The 18702-nt window shown below is 53.7% G+C and overlaps 1 protein-coding gene and 1 pseudogene across 1 annotated transcript; both read left to right on the top strand.

The window, feature by feature from the left end:
• The first annotated feature begins 333 nt into the window (after positions 1–333).
• C1QL1 (complement C1q like 1) lies at positions 334–7272 on the top strand. Its single transcript, XM_037162165.2, has 2 exons — positions 334–1169; positions 6658–7272. The coding sequence occupies exons 1-2, from the start codon at positions 573–575 to the stop codon at positions 6835–6837; spliced, it is 777 nt and encodes a 258-aa protein (XP_037018060.1). The 5' UTR covers positions 334–572; the 3' UTR covers positions 6838–7272.
• A 9847-nt stretch (positions 7273–17119) lies between these two features.
• On the top strand, positions 17120–17247 carry LOC119061601 (uncharacterized; annotated as a pseudogene).
• Positions 17248–18702: the final 1455 nt, after the last annotated feature.

Below are 18702 nucleotides of genomic sequence, written 5' to 3'. Positions count from 1 at the left end.
CCTCCTCTCCCCTTCCCTATTATAGGAACCTCTTCTCAGACTCATGCCCCCTCCTCATCTCGCTCCCTCACTCTCCCTGCCTCTCCAGGCTCCAGTTCTCCCCTCCGCGGTACCGCCCCTTCGGCCCCGCCCCCTATTGGTGGGCGGGGCCATATCACCGGAGACCCAATTAGATGCCGGCTCCGCCTTCAGCCCCGCCCATCCCGGGCGCTGAGTCGAGCGCAGCGGGCGGAGAGGGGCGGGGCGGGAAGGAGGGGTGGTGGCCCCCACGCTAGGAGGCGGGAGGAGCTAGGCGGGAGGCTGCGGCTGCCGCGCTCAGTCCGGCCGCGCAGCGGGAGGGAGGCGCGAAGCAGGACCCGGCGGCTGGCCTCGGCAGCGCATCCAGCGCAGCGCGGCGCCCCGGGTCCGGCCCCATGCCCGCAGCCCTGCCGGACCGCCCTTGAGCGCGGGCTCCCCGCCCGCGCCTCCCGCCCGCCGGCACCATTGCCCCGACGGCGCGGCCGGGTAGCCCGGCTCTCCCCAGGCTCCGCGCCGGCCGGAAGACTCTGCTGGCGGCCGCCGCGGGCGTGGTGATGCTGCTGGTGCTGGTGGTGCTCATTCCCGTGCTGGTGAGCTCGGGCGGACCGGATGGCCACTATGAGATGCTAGGCACCTGCCGCATGGTGTGCGACCCCTACCCCGCGCGGGGCCCCGGCGCCGGTGTGCGGCCCGACGGCGGCGACGCCCTGAGCGAGCAGAGTGGCGCGCCCCCGCCCTCCACGCTGGTGCAGGGCCCCCAGGGGAAGCCGGGCCGCACAGGCAAACCTGGACCCCCCGGACCCCCCGGGGACCCGGGTCCTCCAGGCCCGGTAGGGCCGCCAGGGGAGAAGGGTGAGCCGGGCAAGACCGGCCCTCCCGGGTTGCCGGGAGCCGGGGGCAGTGGCGCCATCAGCACCGCCACCTACACCACGGTGCCCCGTGTGGCCTTCTACGCCGGCCTCAAGAACCCTCACGAGGGTTATGAGGTGCTGAAGTTCGACGACGTGGTCACTAACCTAGGCAACAACTACGACGCGACCAGCGGCAAGTTTACGTGCAACATTCCCGGCACCTACTTTTTCACCTACCACGTCCTCATGCGCGGCGGCGACGGCACCAGCATGTGGGCTGACCTCTGCAAGAACGGCCAGGTGGGCCTAGCGGGGGCGCGGGGTTGGCCTTGGGGCAGGGAACGCAAGGAGCCTGAGGCATACGGGTACCCGGTCGGAATCGGCCGGCGCAAGTGGAAACGCTACAGCAGCCCGGCCCCAGGCATCGCATGCTGGGGGGCGGTCGGGGCTGGCTGGTGCCCGTAACTCCTCAATTCCTGGCGCCGACTCCAAGGCAGACGCTGCTGGGCACCCGCCGCATGGAAATGCGGGAGATAAATCGAACCAGTGGGAGCGCAGGACTCCCGGGAGCGCAGGCTGGCCCTTGGGGGGCTTGGCCCTTGGGAAAAGGCATTTGAGAACTGGGAGTCTGGTTGACACCAGCGGGACATCTGGTGGGGGCGGGGGGCGGGGCAAGATGGGAGAAGGCAGCCTCAGTGCCTGTGGGCTCCCAGGTGCATGCATGGCTGTGCTCGCCAGCCAGCAGAGAAGGCGAGCTGTAGATGTTTTGGGCACTAAGGCAAAGGGAGCCTGGTGCCCAAAGCCTTAGCTGCAACACACCCCCCACCCTTGGGAAGGGATCACTGGGCCGATCTGACACCCTTTTCAAAACCCAGAACTGCTGGGCCCCTTGTCACTGTGTAAGAACCACGGAGCGAGAATGTGGCCTGGAGGCGGAGCAAAGTTCTCCCCCCTGAGGCTGGGCAAAGAGGTGGAAACTCCGTCTCCTCTTGGTTTCCCAGCTGCAACTCCTGACTCCTGGAGTGTGGGGGAATGCTCTTAGTTCCCTGACCCCATCCCAGAGATCAGAGCTGGAAGGTGTCAAGCATGTAGGGTCTTTGGTACAAGGACCTGCAGTGCCTGGTGCTCTTCTTGGAACTGCTACCCCAGGACCAATCTGGGCCCAACCCTACCCCAGGGCCACAGTTTTGCCCAGCTCCCTTCCCTTTTGACAACCCCTCCCTTCCCAGTGCTTCCAGATCTCACTGCGGCCTGGGAACACTGGGGGTGGTCCTCAGGCCAAGAATTTCTGTGGAAAAAGGGGACCTGCTCAGGCCATAATGAAAGCTAGTCTAGTGGGAGTTCGGAAGGAACCTCCTGCAACCGAGACCCAGGACTCCGTTGGAACCCTTCCCACTACAGCATTGCCCTGACGTAGACCCTGGTTTGGGGGTGGGGGTCAGCAAAAAGCTGGCCCACCAGGTGCTTGTAAGTAGTGCCCCTCCTTTCCCCACTGCTGCTTCTTTCTCTGGTTCCCGCCCCTCCCCTGCCTCTTTCTTCTATCTCTCTGTCTCTTGTGCCTGTCTCTTTCTTGTGTCTACCAGTCCTGTCGTCTCTCCCTGAGGGTTTTTGGCCTCCCTCTCCTGGGTTTAACTCCACTCATCCCCCCCCCACCCCCTGTTCTTCGGGTGTCTCTCTCCCACTTGTGTCTGTCAGGCTTCCGTATCTCTCCTCTTTGTCCTTGGTTTCCGACCAAAAGGAAGGCCCCAGTATCCTGCAAGGGCTCAGTCTGCAGACAGCTCCATGATTCCCCTTATTAATCACAAATAAGGGATGCAGCAATGTCACCTTCATCAATGGAATTTCTTCCTTTCCCCCAAAAAAGTTTGGCCTGGCACCAAGCTGAGATTTCAGAGGGCTGGGGGCCTAGGTTGTCTGGAGAGGGAGGTAAGTGGTCACCAGACCACCAGTGGGCTTTAGACCCTGCACCGCCTTGGGGGATTGCAGCAGAGCCACCCAGATGAGACAAGAGGAGGCCCCAAATACAGTGCATGCTTAGGGCAGGGGCATTTGCTTGGGGCAGGGGCATTTGCGAAAGTCACTGGGAGGTCAGACACACTCAGAAGACTACCCCCTCTTCTTTCCCTCCCAGCAGGGGCAGGGCATTAGCCAGAGCCTGACAAGGAGGTAGACCCAGACAGACTAGTGGAAGCAAGGAGGTGGCTTTAACTGGGGGTTTCAAAACCCACATTGTAACAGTTACTCAGACCATTCCCTCCCCTCCTCCAAAAAAAGACAAATAGTGTGGTGGATGTCCCCCTCTCCCACATCCTTGGTGACCTCTCCTTCCAGATTATCCAAGAGACTCATTTAAATCTCACTAATCATTCCACCTATTCCTTTTGGGCCCCCACTAGGAGCCAGGTTTGGGGCTTGGCTCCAGGGGTTCGATGTGCTTGTCCTCCAGGACCCCATGGTCTGTGCAGGGGGGGCAGAAGGGACTGCACAGTAACGCACCCCAGTGATTACTGTGTTAGAGGGGGGCTGGAAGCCCAGCCGGCAGCTCTTGTGCCCAAGTGCGTTGGCTGGAGGGACTGATACAGTGGAACCTGCCCTGGCTCAGACCAACCTGGTTGGGGAAGAGGATGGTAAACCCCGGGCTCCCAAGCTGAAGGAGCATGGCTAGAGAGAAGAAAAGGTCAAGCATAGGGAATGACTGGCTCAGAGGCAGAAGAGGACATTCAGATGAGCAGAGGAAAAGACGACAGAGCTGGGCAATGGATGGGAACAGAAGAGAGGAGCTTGCACCTTCCATGCCTTCAAGACCAGGGGCAGCCATGGGCTCTGTGCTTTTCTTCCTGGCTTCCTTCCTGCAGAGAGGCCTCCAGAATTTCTTCGGGAAGGCAGACGTGCTTCTGTGCTCTGGCTCTTCCTTGGACAAGATGGAGAGGAGGGAAGTCACCACCTTCCTTCCTGGTTCTAAGGCCCCTATGTGTCCTTGTCTGAGTCCCACAGGCCCCTCTCCCCAGGGGTAGTTTTGAGTCACCACCATACAGCCTGATGGCACCAAGCCCTAGTTATTAGGATGTGGGGACCTGAGGAGGCAGGGGAAGTGGCTCTTTGTTGGGGCTGGTATGCTGGGTGACCTGAGTCCCCTGCAGCTGCCTCTTAGATACCCAGATGGGTCAAGGAGAACAGGAAATGGATAAATTGGGCTGGGGGAGGGGGGCTGTGTGGGGACAGGCTGGGCCCTAAGGGAAGGTGAGTATAGCGAACAGGCAGGGGCTTAGATATGTCTGAGTGAGGTGAGAAGTGGTGGGGTTTATAAGTTGAGGGCCATGGTATAAAGACCTAACTGGAGATCAGCTTCTTGCCCGATCGTGGAAGAGGGGCCACCAGCTCTCTTCTTGGGCCTCTGATGCCTTTCAGATGGCACAGGGCACAGTGGGGACCCAGTGAGTATGTGTCCCCCGCAGACGAGGCTAGCTGCCTTTTAGGAGGCACACCTGAACTTCTAAGACCCCAGCGATGACCTGGGGGCAAGGGCACACTTCCTGGGTTCTCCCCCACCCCTTCCAGGCCCCTGGTCAGAGGACTGCCTCAGTTTCCCTTCCTGGTAGCCCTTGGAGAGGTGGTTCTACAGCGCCCCCTCCTGACAAGTCCCAGACTTGCTTTCCAGCTTCCACAACAACCTCAATTCCCCAAACTCTCCCTTGGTCCTCAGGAGACACTGGTGCCTCAGCTGTTTCCAGTCTTGGGCAGAGAAGCAGAACCCCTGGGTTCCATTCCTAGATCCCTCCCCATCTAAGCACGGGAGGGCATAAATTCTCCCTGCCTCCATGGATAATTAGGATAATCACAGCAACGATCATGGTGATGAATAAATAATAAACATAACCATAACAGTTCTGACGCCTGTCACATCACCAGGAGATTCCTGGTGACAGATGACTCTATTCTAATGGGTTTTGCTATTAACAAGCACTGTTTTAATGAGTTAAGGCTAAATTAATCTGAGTAATAAAAATAATTGTTATTAGTAGTAATTTATTAGCAAAGATAATGAAATGCATGCGTAATAATAAATACTACCACGATTAGGGCCCAGGGAACAATGCAGAAGTTGGCTGCTCACTTTGAGCTCTTCCCTAGTAGCTCAAGGCTCCAGCAAGATTAAAAATTCTCTTCACCATCAAAAGGCTTTTTAAAGGTGGCAGTGGTGAGGCAGAATCTTCTCCACCCATTTTCTAAACAGAGAAACTGAACGTCTTGACAAACGAGGTCTCCCCCTCATTTGCTATCTCCCCTCCTTTAGGTGGACCCTGAGTTTTCCCAGCTAAGTGCCCCCAAACAGCGAGCGCCTTCCCAGGTTGGGGAGGAAGAGGCTGAGGGGAGAGAAGACGGCTGGGAGGATCGGGGCTTTACCTGGCAGTCTGCATGCGAATATGTGGGGGACTCCTGTTACAGCACTGCCGCCGAGTCAGCAGCTTGGGCACAGCTGACCTGCCGTCCTCCCTCCAGCCCAGGAGGTTGGCCCCTCCCCTAATTTGGATTGGTACAGCTCAGACTGTCAGCCCCTGGGGTAGCTGTTTTAGGAACTGGGCGAGAGGGAGTGGGGCTGTTGAGGAGCCTGGCTGAGTGAACCCCACTCAATACATCCTCCCCGCAACACAAGCCAGAACCTTGGAAATGGCTCCGCTCTTCCTGTGGACCACCCAGGATATGCTGGAGATGCCCCAGGTCCTGTGGCTGAGTGAAGCCTTGCCATTGCCTCAGCCATGGAAGAGGAATGTCTGGAGGGAATTTGTCAACTACTGCCCACTTCCAGTATCTTTTGATTACAGTCGGAGCCTACAAAAGTGAGGGTGGCAAGCTTCAAGCCCAAATGCTGCTGCCCCCTTGCCCCATTGTAAACATAACCCTCCCCTCCTCCATCAAAACAAGGACCAGCAAGGATATCAGACCAGACTGAGGACCACAGAGGGGTGTAAGGGTTCTCTTCTTCCCACCCACGTTCTCTCCGCCACCGCTGGCTGAGACAGGAGTCAGAACTGCTCTCGGAGTGAGGTAGTTATCACAGGTAGACCTGCAGCTCCTTGGAGGTGAGCGTGGGGTCCAGTCTGAGCCATCAGAGGGGGGATAATAACCAGGCCTCCCATCCCGCTGCTCTGTTGTGACAGACTCCAGAATGAACTTCAGACAAGGAGTCCCAAATCTGGGCCATGGTAGTAAGGTGGTTGCTGACCAGTAGTAGCCTGGCAATGGTCCATCCAGTGCCCTGACGAATGGGGCCTAGGTGTGCCCTGTGTATGTCCTCTGACATGAGAGCAGGTGAATGTGGCCGAAAAGCAAGGTGTTCTTACAATTAATGCAGAGAGAAAGGAATGATGAGCAAGAAGGGCCCTTCCTCCTTGGGGATCCAGAGAATTCCTCTCTGCAAGGAGAGGGTCCAGGTTGAGCCATCCTGGAGGCATGGCTGAGGTTCTCAGCAGGCCGGATGGTGAGACCCAAGGAAGTCAAGGAAGCAGGCTCCACCTTGACTCCCAGTTCAGATTACAGCAGCCCTAGAAATCCAGGGCTGCTCTGTAGTCACCTGAAACACACGTTGTGATTGGAAAAGGGAGCAGGAATGATGGGAGAGAAGCAGGCTGAGAGCGCTGATGGGGCTGGAGGTGGGGCTTTAGGGCCTTCAGGTCTTCCCCTGTCCTTGCCTTACCCCTGACGGCTCCCCTCCCTCTGTGACCCCACTTCCCTCCCTCCTCCCCGACCCCTGGCTCACATCCCTACTTCCCTACTCCCACCCCCTCAGGTGCGGGCAAGCGCCATTGCGCAGGACGCAGACCAGAACTATGACTACGCCAGCAACAGCGTGATCCTGCACCTGGACGCGGGCGACGAGGTCTTCATCAAGCTCGACGGAGGAAAAGCGCACGGCGGCAACAGCAACAAATACAGCACGTTCTCCGGCTTCATCATCTACTCCGATTGAGCTCCCCGCGTCCCGATCGCCCCCGGGGCTCCCCGTCCATCCTGCCGGGCAGAGGATCACCCACCCCCGCCCGCCTCTTCGCTGCCTCCCTGGATGAGATGCCCGGGCCCGTCCTCACTACCGCCTGGGCCGCAGAGCCCGGCCCCATGCGCTCCATCCTGGTCCCGAGGACGCAGGGGGCGCTGACCGCCCCTCCCCGGCCTGCGCTGTATATTTGTACAATAGGACTGTTCACTGCCCACCCTTCCCGCCAGCCCGTCCAAGCCTGCGGACGGCCCGAGCAAGGCTTCCCGGGCTCAGATGCGCGGCCCTCCCGCTCCGGCTCTGGGGTGGCGCTCCCTGGGGAAGGGGTGGGACGGGAGCTGGACAGCTCCCCGGCAGCCCCCAAAGCCGGTCCCCAGTGGCGCCCTGTCTGACCAAAGCTATAATAAAAACACTTCCACCCCGCTGGATTTCGGTCCGTGCGCCGAGAAGGAGTTGCAGGAGGGGAACACGACCCCGCCCTCTCCACGCTGCGGGAAGGCGTCTGCCGGGAGCTACCCGAGGATCTGAGGGAAGCCGGGGGAGCCACAGCCAGAGCTGCTCCGGGGTCCCAGGGCCCCGATGCCCACCACAGCCTAGAAGAGCCTGGGCGGCTGGAACGGGAGGCCGTCCAGTTACATCCTCCTCTTCCGTGGTCGATAAGTTTCATTTTCTCATCCTTGAAAGTGGCGCCAGCATTCCAAAGGCACAGCAAAGTTTAGACTGAGAGGCGTGGGTTCTCAGCCAGTGTGCCGCCCGCTGTGATCCTGGGCAGGTCGCTCCTCTCCGACTCAGTTCTGGGGTGGTGACAGACTCCCTAAAAGCTGGTGGACTTCGGCCCCAGTGCTTCACCTCTGGGCCTCGGTTTTCTCATCTATAAAATGCAGGTGACCCACCTCACTTGACTGAGGATTAAAGAGATACAAACTCGTGTGCCCAATAGAAATAGCTTTTATTATTTATACAACACTTTAAAGTTTGCAAAAATGCTTTCAGGTATGTCACCTCGAGTCTCCCCAGAGCCCTGGGATTCTGGATGAGCAGATTGCATGCTTCTTCCAGCAGTTAAATCCTCACTCACTGAGACAGTCCCTGAGTCCTGGGGTTGCACTTGGATCCAAGAAGCCCTGCTCCCTGGAGATGACACACTAAGCCCCTTCGCCGTCACTGTCTCCCTTGCTCCCTGTAACTGGGGCTGTGACAGTCACACAGTTAGGGCATTTCCAAACAACACTTGCTGATATCTAGAGAGCACCCACTCTGTATCCGACACCATACAGGAATCATATAAATGCCTCATGGGTGTGTGTGTGTGGGGGGGGGATTGTGAGGACATGCTCTCATGCCCTTAATGGAAACTGTTACTTTATCTAAGGCTTGGAGAGGTTAAATCATTTGCCAAGGTCTCAGATCTAGGAAGAGGCAAGTGCCGGTATTGGACCATGTCTTGCCGGGTACACTGTATTTCATAAGGATCTGGGATCTCCCAGGCAAAACTGAGGAAGGACGGCAGCGAAGCAGCTCGGGTGCCCTCCCCCTCACATTCAGCCCTTGGCTCCCACCCCTGCCCTGCAGAAGCTTGGTGTATTTACAAGCATTTGCCCTGGGAGGCAGCCATGGGGTAAGCCTTTCGGAGAATCCCAAGGCTCTACACTGAGGGGAAGGTTCCATCTGGCCTCCCCCACCCCCCACCGGCCGGCTCAGCTGGACAGACAGGAAAGAGGGGGTGGCCTCCCTTCCAGTCCAGCTCCATGTATGGGCCCTTGTCATGGCCGGTAGACTTGAATGACTTTCTTTATCCTCCCTTCTCTCCCCTGCTTCCCCTACTGCCAGCTGTGGCCATTTAATAAAATTAGCTTAATACTTGTTCCTTCCCTGTGGGGTCTGAAGATTGAAATCTGCAGGTCCCCACAAACCCAATAAAACCCCTGGCAGATCGGGCTGGAATGAGAATTTTCTTGGGAAGAGTGATTAGATTAGACAGCACTCCCCTGCCCCCAGCCGCCTGGTGCTGCCCACAGCCCCCCTGTGAATTTCTAATGGCCACATTAGTCCAGAATTACCCGGCCACCACACCTGGGGGCACCCCGGTCCTCCCCAGGGACCACAGACACTGGTCTAGGACCTCTGCTACAGTAAAGAGCATGTTAATAATTTCTGTAGGGAGTGCCTGGCTGGCTGGCTTTCTTGTCTTTCTGGTGACTGGACAATCCTTATGTCATTTTGAGAGATGAGCCTGAAGTCTTCGTTTTGCAGATTGAGGAAATCACAGTCTGAAGAAAATTCGTGACTTGCCCATGGTCATGCAGCAAGTTCGTGGCACAGCTGGGACTGGACTGAAGCCAAAAACTGTCTCTTTCTTTGCAGGACACCAGAAGTGTCCAGCAGTGCCAATTGTCAGCTGCTTGTCACTTGAGCAACATTCTGGCTGCAAGACCTGTTGGGGACATGTCTTCTCCATCAGACAGGGGCTCCCCAAGGGCAAAGTCTGCTTTTCTCCCCCCCTCAGACTTGGGACACCCAAGGTCAAGGACTGTGTTTTCACCATCAGAATGGAAAGCTTCTTGAAGGCAAGGTCTCTGGCTCCTCCGTCAGACTGGGGGTCCTCCAAACAGTGGGTTTTTTTAGTGAGTTGAGGGTAATGTGAGTATCTCCAGAGAATGCGGATTGTGTGTGTGTGTGTGGGGGGGGGGTTCCTGGAAGCAGAGATTGTGGCTTTTTTCTCAGTGGTTCTGAGGGTAGATATTGTACTTTTTCTATGAAACTAGGGCTTTCTGAGACCAGACCCTGGAAGTGGGGGTTCCCCAAAGAATAGACTGTGTGCCCTAATCCACCTTGGGGCTCTCTGAGCACAGGAACTGTGTTTCTCTCAGACTGGAAGTTGCCTGAAAGTAGGGAATGTGTCCCCCTCCTCCTCCTCAGGGGCCTTTCTGGCACAGGAACATTCCAGAGCACAGAGCTGGCTGGGTAGTAGAAAGGAGATTGCACAGGTAGAATGGTGATCCTCCTCTGGAGGAAGGAAGGAAGAAACCTCCCCAGGCCGCCTCCGTTTTAGGAAGACATGTGATTAATTAATGAACAATGTCCCTGCCCGGGGGGTGTAAGGTTGGAGGAGCCTCTGGAGCTCACCTACACAAAGAATGGCAGGCCACTAGGCGTTGATGCTGCCCTGGTTTCTGGGGTCATGGGGACCAGAGGGGTAGAAGAGCCCACCGCTGGGGACCGCCCTAATTGGATGACTTTGCAGGAAAGCCAGACAGGTGCGCTGGGCTCTCACCACTTCAGGTTGCTACAAACACGTCTACCATGGTAAGGTCTAGGGGTTAATTGCCTCCTGCCTCACTCCTGGTAACCAATATTTCATTTACTGCTCGGAGGGGGAGCTGCCCAGAGAATCAATCCCGGACAAGCATCCAGGAGACAGGGGAGCTGCTTCTGGGAGGATCTCGGAGCACCAGCAGGAGAGGCAGGAAGCGAGCCCCCAGAGAAGGCGGCCAATTGCTCACGGATACCCCGGGCCTCATTCGAGTTCTACCGACCCTGACAACAGTTCCAAGATCGCCCAGGGCTGGGAGAAATTCGCAGGGGTCCAGAGGCTGCATCACTGCAGCCCGCAGCACTGTTTCTCCTGCCCTGGTTCCTTCCGAATTTATTTATCTGGGTGCTCCCATAGGCGGTAGCAGGCTAGATGCTGTTAATAAGGTGATTTTCACAAGCGATGACGGTATATTTGAAAATCGGAACTGGAAGCGTGAGCTCCTCACTCCCTTCCAGGTAAGAAGCCTTAAAATACTACAAATGAGGTGACAAATGGAGTGAAAGTGAACCGTCCACACATGTTTGGAACCGGGAGAGGTGGCAGGATTAGAGAGGGGGAAGCTGGGGGCTGGACGAGGAAGGGCCAGAGGACTACCTGCCCCCCATACTCTCCACACGCTACCCATTTGCCCCATCCACCAAAGCCACAAGACGTAACTCCCGTTACACAGCTGGAAGGACGGAAGTGCAGAGAGGGGTCAGGATAGCTAGAACCAGAGACAGCAGGACCCACTAGACACGTGACACTGACACAGAAGCACTCAGATCCTGGCCACGCTCAGTGTTTCAGGAAAAGACACCTCTCTGAGCCCCTGTTTCTCCATCTATAAGATGGAGCCAGATAATAAAAATATATTTACTTGAAGGCCGTTGTGAGGCAGTGGGTGAGGACCTGTTTGTAAACTATAAAGCAAATGCATTTTTATTATTACAACCCAAGTCTCCTGAGTCCCATGATTTAAAATTCTTTTGGCGCCTTGGCTGGTGTGGCTCAGTGGACTGCGCGAACCGAAGGTCGCCTGTTTGATTCCCAGTCAGGGCACGTGCCTGGGTTGCAGGCCAGGTCCCCAGTTGTGGGAGTGCAGGAGGCAACCAATCAGTGTATCTCCCACACATTGATGTTTCTCTCCTCTTTCTCCCTCCCTTCCCCTGTTTCTAAAAGTAAATAAATAAAATCTTTAAAATTCTTTGGCTGCACTTCCAGTGACTGAGATGGTGATAATGATCATCATAGAAGGTGAAAACACCTGGCTGTTCTCCCACCCTGGTAACCCCAAAGAGAATGTGGGTCACTAACAGAGGGGTTGGAGCTAAGTATTAAGAATGGAGCACCCTGAGTCCAGTCTCCAGTGTGGATTCCCCCACCATTCTGTTCTGTGGCCTCCAGTCCGGAGTCAGAGCACAGGGTACCTCCGAGACCCGGGCCCACCCATCTGGTCCTGTCTCTGTTCTCTCTGCTTCACTTCAGTGCTAATAAACACCTTTAACACACCAGGCTCTAGCTTGGCCTGGAGGATCCAGAGATGGTGAGAAACCACCCAGAGCTTCCGGATACCCACAGGGATCATACAGCTACATTTAGGACGTGGTCCTATCAGAGGGGTAGGGGGTTGGGAACCGCACTACCTGGTTTCAGGAGCTGTAACCCCCCCATGGCTAAGGCTGAGTGAGCAACCTTTGGACCAGAAGTAACTAAGGAGAAAAAGCTTATCTCCCTGGCAGAAGCTCTGCTTCTGCTCCTTTTACTTCATCCATAACTGGCCCCCAGTGCTTGATCAATTAGCCAATGAAGGTTAAGATTCCTCAAGGGAGGATCTACCTAATACAGGCACGATCACATGGAGGTCCTCAGGGAAGGACTTGGGGGGCCTATGGAGAAAGGGGGTGATGGACCCTCACCCCTCAGCTTTGACATAGCCTGAGTCCTCCTTCTGTCTTCGAGAAGTCTCCTAATCTCTTGGCTGCCTTACTTCCCCTGCCTGACTTAAGCCTGAAACAATGACAGAGGGCGGTGCAGCCCTGTGCTGGAAAGGGTGGGATCCCTGAGTGATCAGGCCTAAGAAAGAATGCATAAAATCCTCTGAAACCTGCTTTGCTAAGAATGCTCTCAATTAAATAATAAGGGTCCGAGCAGGAAGTGAGTTTGTTTCCCAAAGTTTTGTAGCCCTTTAGCTAACAGACCCTGACTCAGAATAGGCCCTCCTTGTTCTTTGTATGTTATCTATTGTTTGATCCTTACTGCCTGACAATGATTAATGAACTTTACCTGTATTCCTGTGCAAGTTGAAACCCAATAAAAACCTGTCAAGGCAAGGGTTGGCGCGCTCTCTCTTTGAGAGAGTAGTCAGGCCATTCCGGGGTGCTCCCCCCTTGAGGGAGTAGCCGTGCCATCCCTTTTCCCCCACAGGACTCAGTAGTCCATGTGAATTTGTCTCACGTCTCATCCATAACGCTGCAGGCACTGCGGGCTGGTGTCCATGTCAGCTGGGAAGGAAGGCTTCCCAAACTGCTAAGAGGGGTTATTTCTGAGGGAGCTGGACTAAGTGGACACTTACTTCTATATTTTTACTTCTTCTTTTTTAAACATTTTTTATTGATTATGCCATTACATTTGTTCTAGTTCCCCCCTCCATTCCCCTCCACCCTGCACACCCTCCCCCACCATCCCCCCCTTTAGTTCATGAACACCCGTCTCAAGTTCTTTAGATTCTATATTTCCCATACTATTCTTGCCCTCCCCCCTATCTATTTTCTACCTACCATCTATGCTACTTATTTTCTGTACCTTCTCCCCCCTACTCCTTCTCCCACTCCCCTGTTGCTAATCCTCCACGCGATCTTATTTCTATGTTTCACTCCTGATCTAGCTGTCCTCTTAATTTGCTTTTGTTTTAGGTGTGGTTGTTGATAACTGTGAGTTTGCTGTCCTTCCACTGTTCAAATTTTTTATCTTCTTTTTCTTAGGTAAGTCCCTTTAACATTTCATATAATAAGGGCTTGGTGATGATGAACTCCTTGAATTTGGTCTTATCCGAGAAGCACTTTATCTGTCCTTCCATTCTAAATGAAAACTTTGCTGAATAGAGCAATCTTGGTTGTAGGTCTTTGGATTTCATGACTTGGAATACCTCTTTCCAGCCCCTTCTTGCCTGTAAGGTCTCTTTTGAGAAATCCGCTGACAGTCTGATGGGAACTCCTTTGTAGGTGACTGTCCCCTTAGCTCTTGCTGCTTCTAGGATTCTCTCCTTCATTTTAATCTTGGCTAATGTAATGATGATGTGCCTTGGTATGTTCCTTCTTGGGTCTAACTTCTTCGGGACTCTCTGAGCTTCCTGGATTTCCTGGAAGTCTATTTCCTTTGCCAGAATGGGAAGTTCTCTTTTATTATTTGTTCAAATAAGGTTTCCACTAGTGACTGTTCTTCTTCCCCTTCTGGTACCCCTATAATTCGAATGTTGGAACGTTTAAAGATGTCCTGGAGGTTCCTAAGCCTCTCCTCATTTTTTTGAATTCTTGTTTCTTCATATTTTTCTGTTTGGTCATTTTTTCCTTCCTTCTGGTCTACTGCCTTGATTTGAGTCCCAGTCTCCTTTCCATTACTATTGATTTCCTGTGCATTACCATTCATTTCAATTAGTTTAGCTTTCATATGTTTCTCTAATTTGTGACTAAAATCACCCAGTTCTGTGAGGATCCGGATCACCAGTGTTTTGAACTGTGCATCTGACAGTTTGGCTATTTCTTCATCACTTAGATTTATCGGCTCTGGGGCTCTGAGATGTTCTTGAGCCATTTTTGGTCTGTTTGTGCCAGTTAAGTATGAGGAGTGGAGCCTTACTTGTTTACCAGGGCGGGGCCACCCAGGTCGCTGGTTTGTGACGCTGTAGGTGGGGGCGGGGTCAGAGAAGGGGCAATGGCAGTCCTCTCCGCTGGCCCAGTCCGTCCCACCACTCACCCCCCCGCCTGTTTATCTGAGGGGAAATGTGCGAGCCTGCTGCCCTGCGCCGTGCGGTCTCAATGCTCGCCTCTTCACTGGTTTATCTGCACGCAAATGCTCGACAGACCACAGACAGCCAGCTGCGCCTCTTCCCTGTGTCTGCCCGCAGCTAGCCCGCACCTGGGATCTGCGTCTTCAGCTGCCTGCGTACTACCCCAGTCGGGGATCTTTTTGGCCTACCTGCTCCGCTGCTGGCTTTGCCCCTCTTACCCATTTAGCTGAGCATTTCGTTGTTTTCGGACTCTGTACTGTCGATTTTCTGTGTGGTTTGGTTGCGTTTATTGTTGTTAAAACTTTGTTGTTTTTATATTTGGTTGTGCGAGGACGCAAGGTGTTTCCACCTACGCCTCCATCTTGGCGGAAGTCTCTATTTTTACTTCTATAATGTTTGGAAAGGTTTTACAACACCCTGGCAGCCAAGGGCTTTCCCTTTTCTTGTCCAAGGGCTTAGCGAACAGTGGAGATGGAGGAACACCAAGTACTCTCATCTTTGTATTAACAGCTAAGTTATAACAGTAGCTTATGTACCATGTACTATTCCATTTAAATGATCCCACAAGGTAGTTGTTACTGTCATGCCCATTTTGTGGATGAGAAAAACTGAGATACAGAGAGGTGAATTAACTTACCCAAGATCGCATGACTTACCCTTACTGGGAAGAGCCCTTCTGACTGGCCATTCCCTAGAGTAGAAGAAGTTGTCAAATCTCACTCCCTCCCAGCCAAATCAGTATTTCCTCCCTTCCTAAGTCTCCAGACACACCCCTTCCTACAAAGTCTGCTCCCTGGGTAGCTTGTGCAAGGTTGGGGCTCCTGCCTCTTGCCAGATGGTGAAGAGCAAATTCAAGGGTTCCTCTCCAGGCCCCTGGGGTGCAGGTCCCTTTGTTCCTAAGTGAGAAACCCCAGCCTAGACTAGGACAGCTGCCTAGGCCAGGAGAGTTACAGACCTCTCCCCACCTGCCCAGAGCCAGGGGTGGGTCTGCTGGGCCCTAGACCACTTCAGCTGCCTGCAGAGCACCTGCTCATTATTAAAAGCTCAGGTTCATTGCCTGCTCTTCCATGAAGCCTTCCCGAATTCCCCCAACAGTCATCGACTTGCTGTCTCCAAGGCCATACTGAGTGCTTCTTCCAAGTAGGACAATGGCTTACTCAGTAACTTATGTGCCTGCCATACGATAACCATTCTACTACAATAATAGCAGCTATTTCAGACTTATCACACTCTCCATAAACTTCCACGTCCTGTGATGGATGCTGCGATGCACTGGCCAGGTTTCCTCCAGGACTGAGGAACTATTCTCCCAGCTGCTGGGAGTGCTGCCAGCAGGTGGCTCTCTGCTACCAGCCCCCTCCGGGGATTGCCTCTGCGACGTGAGCTGCCCAGCCAGACGTCCTGCCCCTTTCTCAGGCAGCCTGTTTCCAATGACTGATCAACATGGGGCTTAACCTCAAGATAACTCTGAAAAACCTTCCCGCTTCAGAGCTCCCAGCTATGCCCAATCGCGCTTCCTTTTCTTCTCTTCCACAGGTGTTAATTCTAAGAGCATTCTCCAGTAAACTTCCTGCACATTTACCTCCATCTCAGAGTCTGCTCCAACGATTACCCAACCCCTGCAACATCTATCCCTCATCCCATTCATGTACTGATTCCTTCAGCTGATTTTATTGAGTACCTATTATATTTTGGCCCAGCAGCAGAGGCAGCGGATGGAGCGTGAAGCTAACTCTTCAATGGGTGATTCTATGTCCTATCTCTCAGAGAAATTAAAGGCTACAAAAAGGAGATTTCACCAACTTCCACTGTAAAATCCACAGACTTCCCTGCTGTGCCCCTCCTTTCCTCTTTCTTTGCCTCCTTGGAGGAGCTGGGTCCCCTTCCAGAGCCTAGACTGATACTGTATGTTCATCCATGCTCCCTCATCAGAATGACCAATCTGTCCTTGTTTGCCCGGGACTGTTTATTTTTAGAGAGAGAGGAAAGAGGGGAGAATGAGGAAGAGAAACATCGATGTGCAAGAGATATGTCTATTATTTGCCTCTTACATGCCCCCAACTGGGGACCTGGCCCACAACCCAGGCATCTGCCTTGGCTGGGAATCAAACTACTTCAGTTCGAAGGCCAGCACTCAGTCCATGGAGCCACACCAACCAGAGCTAGGACTGTCCAGGTTTTAAAATGGAAAGTCCCACATTCTGTTCAACCCATTAGTCCCCAGCTGGGCAAAGTGAGATGGTTGACCACTCACCTCTCACCTTCTTTGGGGACTTCATTTAATTGGTAATCACACCCCTCTGTTAATCTTCAACTGCTCACTCTGTGTCAGCTCCTTCCCATCATCATGTAAACCTCTCCTATTCTTTTTTTGCCCTGGCTGCTTTCACTCTGGCTGTTGCCACTCCTCTGAAACTGCTCCTGCCAGGGCCACCTGTGACCTCCTTGTTGATAAACTGAGTGGAAACTTTTCCATCTTCATAGTGCTTGGCTTGTGCTAGGCCAGATCTTCAAGTCTGGCTCACATTTAATGATGACAAGAATGACGTCTTGGATTTGGTTCAAGGTCCTTTTAAAATTAGCCTACGTCTGAAACAGCTAATGCCAACACCCCTCGTGCAAAGTGTGTACAGTGAGGAGGGTGCAGGTGAAAGAATGTGCCCCCCCTCTGCCTCCCTCGAGCACCTGGGGTTGGCGGGCTTCTCCGTTACAAACAGTGAGATGACCACACAGCTCACAAGAGCATAGAGACTGTTGTCTTTCACACTCCCACTCATATCGGCCTAGAAACATCTTTTGCCACCAAACTAGGCAAAAATTCTGCACCTGGCCCTCATGTCTGGGTTTTAAACCTTGACATTCTTGTTGGGCCAGTGCTAGATCAATCTCCTCTTATCAACATCTGAAGTGTAGAGCACAAGGGTTTTCCCTTCGTGTCTACTAAAATGGGCCCAATCGCTTCCCGTCCTTTTGGCTAAGATCAAGTATAGTATCTGTTCTTATCAGTTTAAAGTGGGCCCAGCCAGGTCTTCCTGAGGCTCTCAGCATCGTGGGCTCAGTTGACTCACCTGCAAAATTCTTTCACCTTGACTTCTGAGAGCCAAGAAACAGCTCCCTTTGCCAGAGTAGCTCCACTCCTCCTTCAGACCTCAACTTGCCTGTCACTTCCCCCTGAGAGCAGAGTCAATCTCTGCCCATTGCCTCACCCTGACTCACCTACCTCCTCCAACTAACTGTCTGAACCTGAGCTGGACCAGGGCAAGGCCTGGCTTGCAGGAGGACACCAGAGGCACCTGTTCCTCTGGAGGTTCCTGGGGACCCCAAGCCCTCCACCACACTCCCAAACTTCTGGAAGCCATTCTTTAATAGTTTCATTTCCCTTGAGTGATGGAGATGGGGAGAACACCTTGGTTTCCTTGTAGCTTTGCAATAATAGCTCTTTGCGTAGTTTTCTCATTTTGTTTTCACCCAACCTGCAGTGTTATCCCATTATACAGAGAGGGCAACTGAGGCCCAGGTAGGCGAGTGAAGAGTTTGGGCCAAATCAACCAGGTATTAAGTAGTGACTCTACTCTCTTGATGGCAGGTGCTCTGAGGGAATTTTGCCTCCTGCTTTCTTGCATGCCTCAGACCTGCTCCTGTGTGGGGACAGGTCAATTTCATGAAAGTGGTGAGCACCTCACCAATGTCATCCCAATTCGATTCACAGAAAGCTGTCCCTTTACATATGCAGGGGGTTTGGAGAACTTTCTGGTCCACGCTCTTCTGGGTGAGTAGGAAGGGCAGGATATTTGCCCTATTTTATAGACGAGTAAACTGGACACTCAGAGAGCAGAAGTGACTTCCACAATCTCAACACTAATAGTGACTCGGCCACTAGTTAGTGGAAGCAGGCCCCGTGATTCTCTTTGACACCCACAACCTTGGTGCTGGAAATCAGCATGAGGTTAGCCCACCAGAATCCAAGAGGCCAGCGGCTGTGAGGATGGACACAGGGCTGCCTAGCCATGCCCTAAGGGGCCGACCCTCATATTCAACAGTCCGTCCCTGATATTCCAGATGCGCTCAAAGCCAAACGGTGGAATTGTCATTCTCTGCCTCTGCTGCCCTTTCCACATCAAGGCTACTCTCGAAATTCATTCTTGGGATGGTCGCATGGAGAGAAGAGACCCTGGGCAGTGGCTAAAAATCCCTTCTTAGATAAGCGGATGCCCACAGAAAAAGCAGATTTGAAAACGGGTTTGATGTCTGGTTGCTGCAATTGGTGATGAATCCAATCCCAGGGACGATAAAGACAGGCCGGGACACTCCCGGACCCCAATCCCGTACTTGTTTCTGCGGATCAGTCTGGTTCGCCCGGCCTCGGAGGCAGCTTCAAAACCTCCACCTAACAGTTAAAGGAAATGCGCAAGCGCCCTGTTGCCAGCGCCCACAGCCTCAGGGCTGTGCTTTTGTTACTTAGAAAACAGCCAATCAGCGATCCAGCCGCTGACCAATGGGAAGCGCGGATAAGTCAATCCCGCAAATTTGAAAGCGT

The sequence above is a fragment of the Artibeus jamaicensis genome, unplaced genomic scaffold, assembly GCF_021234435.1.
Source record: "Artibeus jamaicensis isolate MK-2021 breed Jamaican fruit bat unplaced genomic scaffold, CSHL_Jam_final contig_2259, whole genome shotgun sequence".
Lineage (NCBI taxonomy): Eukaryota > Metazoa > Chordata > Mammalia > Chiroptera > Phyllostomidae > Artibeus > Artibeus jamaicensis.
This window is presented reverse-complemented; position numbering and strand designations above follow the sequence as displayed.